Source organism: Leiobunum rupestre, chromosome 3 (assembly GCF_980474605.1).
Source record: "Leiobunum rupestre chromosome 3, qqLeiRupe1.1.hap1, whole genome shotgun sequence".
Lineage (NCBI taxonomy): Eukaryota > Metazoa > Arthropoda > Arachnida > Opiliones > Sclerosomatidae > Leiobunum > Leiobunum rupestre.
The window spans coordinates 36,293,098-36,299,097 of NC_143386.1; the positions used below are offsets into that span (position 1 = coordinate 36,293,098).

The 6,000-nt window shown below is 37.3% G+C and overlaps 1 protein-coding gene across 1 annotated transcript in view; it reads left to right on the forward strand.

The window, feature by feature from the left end:
* LOC149951610 (solute carrier family 22 member 3-like) overlaps window positions 1–5,778 on the forward strand; it is a 48,813-nt gene extending 43,035 nt beyond the window's left edge. The window contains exon 7 of the mRNA XM_090169619.1: window positions 5,571–5,778. Coding sequence (XP_090025745.1) covers window positions 5,571–5,778 — 208 coding nt within the window. The remainder of the gene's footprint in view (window positions 1–5,570) is intronic.
* Window positions 5,779–6,000: the final 222 nt, after the last annotated feature.

Sequence of the window (6,000 nt, forward strand, 5' to 3'; positions counted from 1 at the left end):
GATGACCCTTTAAGTTATATCTCCCCAATTCAGAGTTATTTACTAATAACGTAATCCCGGTTCAATCCCGCCCGGTATAAAATTTTAATTTGAATTAAAATAATTGAAACGAAACAACCGATATTAATTTGTTCAGAATATTATAAATTAAGTAGTTACAACAGTGAGTTAGACGAACTAGAACAACGCACAATTGTATTTAACCCTATTTACAGAATAATTTTATCAGTTAAATGTAATACGAAGCAAACGTTAATAAAAGAAATATCTACAGAGGGTATTTGTATTTTTATCGCTTACGATATAACAACACAGAAAACCTTCTTTAAACCACTTCACACGAAAAAATGATAATTAAAGCCAACAATACCGCCCAAAAGCTCAACACAATCAAAATTAAAATACAACTAGCGGTATTAATTTCTCGAGATTCAGAGTTATTTACTAATAACGTAATCCCGGTTCAATCCCGCCCGGTATAAAATTTTAATTTGAATTAAAATAATTGAGACGAAACAACTGAGATTAATTTATTCAGAATATTATAAATTAAGTAGTTACAACAGTGAGTTAGACGTACTAAAACAATGCACAATTGACTTTAACCCTATTTACGGTACAAGTTTAGCAGTTAAATATAATACGAAGCCAATTTTAATGAAAGAAATATCTACAGAGGGTATTTGTATTTTTGTCGCTTACGAAATACTTGCCGCATAGTTAACGCTCATTTTATTTCAACGTTCGCCCGATCAAGATACCGTAGATATCTGGTAGTGGACGACTCGTAGACTGTCGGAACCATCCTGTTGACGTTGTGACACATACCGCATGAAAAAGACCAAAACCGTCCAATTTCCAATATCATATAATGACTCGCACAACCAGGATATCAATGACTGCATTAGGAATCGTAGATGTCCAAATATCCACACCACCAAAAATCTTTTTAACAAGAAGCAAAAAACTTACCATTCACAAAGCACAGAAAGCCACTTGACTAAACGTATATCAATAAATGACCGTAGAGGGAATAGTTAGGGTTCTTTATAAATAAACACAAACGAACCCAATTGATGAACTGCATTAAACATCTTAATCAGCCGAGAAAACGTTTAAAATAAATTACGACCGAGTTGAAAACCATACCAACTTGATGTTAATAAATGAATTATTAAGCTTGAAAACCAATACGCTAAACCTAATAGATAAGAATATACGACTGAAAAAACTAAATAAATTACAAAAAACTAACGGGTTCTACCCTTTATCTTATCTGCTGACTGCGCTAAAACAAGATTTGACCATTAAATTTTTTGAAAATGCGACGTATACACTTTGAAGGTTCCGGCAAAAATTATCCTATTCCCTACGTAAAGGTTCTCAAAACATTAATACACAAAAAATAAGTAAAAAGGTTCCTCCAAAAAATGAACCATTTTGCGGAAGAAGTAAATAATTTTAAAAGAATAAAAGATAAAACAAATATACAACCGCAAAAATAAAACGTCAAATAATAGAAGAAAAAAATCTTTAACTCCATTCATTAAAAAAACCCTAAACAAAAGTACCAAATTGAAATAAAGCAACTTATTATATTAAACAAGATTAAGTCTTTATAATTTTTTCGTAAAAAAACCACATTAGGCCTTCACAATTTCATTCGTAAAAAAATTCAAGACTTTGTTAACTATTATGCTTACAATGAGTGTCTTATTTGCAGTATAGCTTGAAGTTATCGTTGGTTCTGTGGTAGAGCGCTCGACTGCCTAACTGAACGGCCCGGGTTCGAAACCTGGGTGACGCATTTGTTTTTAATCAAATGAGAAATCGCTAAATTAGAATTTCTTCGATGCAATAATTTAAATCTTCCACGAAATCTTGCTCTATTTCAATTAAACCAAAATTTGATACTCTATTAAATACGCTTTCGATAAAGCTGAAGGTCTAATTTTCAATGAAACGTAATAAGTGTCGGTGGTTCTGTGGTAGAACGTCCGCCTGTCAAACAGGCGGTCTCGGGTTCGAAACCCGCCCGATGCGATCGCAAATTGATACTAAGACGAATACCGTGAACAATTGGTGGAAACCCTGCCATTGGATATTGAGAGGTAGCATTACACTCAGCACTCGGTCCGTCCCAAAAGTCAATAAGAAAGAGTTGGAGAGATACCACCCGTACATACACACCACAAACTCAACACCCACAAACGTCATAACAATAACACAACATTACCACCCTACACATAAACATTACAATAGCGAAATATCCCCTCGGAGAGGTAAAAATTCACTCTTTCGCTCTTGCTGAACACGCCACCGATAACCCCAATCACTCTATTAATATAAAAAACGCCACCAATATTGTAACTACTGATAATTACTTTAAATTAAATATATACGAATCTTTAAAAATATTAAATGTCTCAATAGAGACAACAGCCCGGGTTTCCTATTAGCTGATTTCTGGTTTAAAAATCTATATAACTCTACACTTGACACGTGATCATTTCTATGTATATTTATTTTCCCCCTCTTTTGTATGTTTTTATCGCGAAACGTAGTTTACTTCATTTGGAATTTGTATTCTCCTGACCAGACCTGATGATGCCTCTGTATAGAGAGCGAAACTAGTCGTCGATTTTAATTTGTTTTTAATTAAAATTTGTATTACGTAAACAAAGTGGTTTTTAATTTTTCTTTATTTACCTTATACGTAAGTAACCGTCTTAGATCATTATATCTCCACAAATTTCAATAATTTAAAGGAATTATGTTCGTCGTGTTTTGCCTACCTATTTTACCTTTGATACTTTCCGTCTATCTAACGATAGGAAATCACATGGCCTCAACAGCTTTTGTATTGGTTTGCCCACCCGGGTATCCTGAGGGGGGTGGTGGCCACTCTTTAACATAGGATGGTAAATTATATATCAAACGATAGGAAATCACATGGCCTCAACAGCTTTTGTATTGCTTTGCCCACCCGCGTACCCTGAGGGTGAGTGGCGCCCGAGTTTTAATCCTTCGACTTAGGATGGTATTTTATATATCTAACGATAGGTAATCACATGACCTCCACAGCTTTGGTATTGGTTTGCCCACCCGCGTATCCTGAGGGTGGGCAGCATCCACTCTTTAACTTAGGATGGCAATTTATATATCAAACGATAGGAAATCACATGGCCTACACAGCTTTTGTATTAGTTTGCCTACCTGTGTCTACTAAGGGTGTATAGGTTTGCCCACCCGAATACGCCGATGTGGAACTAATATTACGGCCTGGGCCGACTTGTTTTCGTACCTCCTAAAACCCTTTTCTTAACAGTGTAGTTTGAAGCTTATCTCTTGCGACCACTCGCGTTAGGCTTAAGAAGCTACGATCCCGTCGTTGATCGAAACCGGATTTCACAGGCAAGCTGATATTTCGATTTTTCGCCCTCAGATCACAACTTTGATGTCTTGGGAGAAATCGCTGTTAACTCACAGCCTCTGTACGACTCTAACTATTAAGTTGCTAATATATTATAATCTTATGGTTAAACTGAGAAATCGCGTCTAACTATGTTTCCTAAATTATAGTAATTATTTCGTTAAATAAAATATGAAAATGTGAACACCTACGTTATGTTTATCAACAAACAACAAATAAAGAGTACTTTTAAAAAGTAACGAGTTATTGACTTCGTTGGTTATGGTGAGTAACCGCGGGAGCTTCTAGTCAATGATAAAATTAAAATATTTCGCGCTACGGCTGCGATTGGATGAAATACTTTAGGGATACTTTTGGTGTAATATAGAAAAGAATCAAGGAAGTTTTTTGCGAAGCCACAACAACTTTCATATGGAAAATGATTCGTCTACATCGAAGATGGAAAGCAGAGTGTGCAGTCATTAGTCGTTTTAGTCTACAGTTACATTATCCTTAGCAATCAGTTGTTGTTTCTTCTACTGGTCTAAGCCAGCATTCAAACCCACTTAAGGTCCGCTTTGACCGTGGCCTTTATAAAAACACTAATAAGTACACTGTTGTGCGTGTTTTACGTCGATCTAGTAACGCCTGTACGCTGTGGGCTCGTTGAATTCGCCGTGAAGCTTCACTGTAATAGAAACCGTTTAATAATTGCAGATTTAAATGACGCTAAAGTCATCTTGTCACGGAGTATAGAGGCTCCGAGTTCAATGCGAGAGGCATATACCTCTATTACTGAGTAAGGTTAATATTTATACACTGTTCAAAATAGTGCTCCGCAGATCCGGATCCAAGGTCGGAGCCTGAGCCTATATCGGCTCCAAGGAGGTGTCGGAGACGGAGCCGGAGCAAAAACTCGGCTCCCCTAAAAAGACGGAGCCGGATGCAAAATCCTAGAGCCGGAGCCGGAACCGGAGCCTGAGCTAGGAGCCAGCTCCGATTGCACTAATTATTTTTAAGCGCATGTAAATATTAAGATAACACTAATATTTATGTGAAAGAATACACTATTCTGTTTCAAAAGCTAATCAAAGCGTTAAATAAACTTCACAGCATCTTTATTCATCAATATTAGTAATAATATTTTATTTTATTTTATTTTTACACAAGATAGAAAACAAAATTAACAGTGGAGTGTACCACTGCTACTGCTAGGACTTAAATAATTAGTATTTACCAAATTATCAGTGAAGTCTGCTACTACTAGGACTCGTAAATTCATAACAAAAAGGGAGAGTCCATTATTTACGGGAGGCGATTTTGGTGATTTTTCCACCCCCCTCCCCCCTTGGTGAGATGTCGTGAGATTTGGCTCACCCCCTCCCTCCCTCCTAATATCACCTGAGATTTTTCAAATAGCGTATTTATAGTGTAAATACGTTAATCTGTGTTTGATTGCGTTGGATTTATTTAAAAAAACATAATTTGCTTAATTATTTATATTTAAGACTAGTTAAGACTAGTATTATAGACAGAACGGAGTCTAGAATCACAGTGAGAAAATCGAACAATAAAATACTTAAATTTTAAGTATTAAGGAACTATTAAAATTCGTAAAAGAATATTCATTCTAATTCAGTCCACGGGGACTCATGTATGGTCTCAAGAGTGACTACTGGAACCAACATGTCCATGTGATTTTCAGTAAAATCATCTGCTCCTTCAACCTCGCTCTGATTTAGCCACTTTAAACCGTTGTCGCTTGCACACAGAAGCTCAGTAACTCGACATGTCACAATCCGTAAAGATCACACTTTGCAGGCCGCTGGTGCAGATGGTGCTCTGTGGAACGCACGCCGGTGCTCCGCAGCTCTTGTGACGTATGAAAAGTAGATACCGCATGAACTGCAGCATCTCTTTTTCTGATCACCACGTATACACATGGGCAATAGAGGTCACGGGGCATGCTGATGAAGGTGTGCAAGGGTTGAATTACTTAATTTAACCCAGTTTTATCGCAATTTAACACTGTTTCTTAAAGAAAAAAATACGTGATATTTGCCGAAACTCCCCTCTCCTCCACGTGAGATTGGGTGAGATTCAGCTCGATCCCCTCCCTCCACTAAATGCCTCACGTAATTTATGGACGCTCCCAAAGCTTAGACATAAGAAATTACCATAAAAGTATTGGAGCTGGCTCAGGAGCCGGTTCCTTTAATTCGGAGCTGGCTCCTGGAGCCGGTTTAAAACACTTGGAGCCGGAGCCGTGGCTCCAGATCCGGCTCCAGCTTTCACCGGAACTAAAGCCGGAGCCGACTGGAGCCGATAGGGTTAACGTCGGAGCTGGAGCCGGACCTGGAGCCTGAGCCATGCGGAGCACTAGTTCAAAATTACCGAACTTCGTGTTAAATTACCGTAAAGTAGGAAGTCAATACGCCCAAGTAAGTTAACCTCAATTTCTATTAATAGGCTAACTGAAGTAAGAAGTCAATATGTCCAAAGTAGGTTATCCTACATTTCAATGAATAGGCTTACTGTTGTATTAAGTCAAAACGTAAGTTAACCTAATTTTTAATTAATTGATTAAT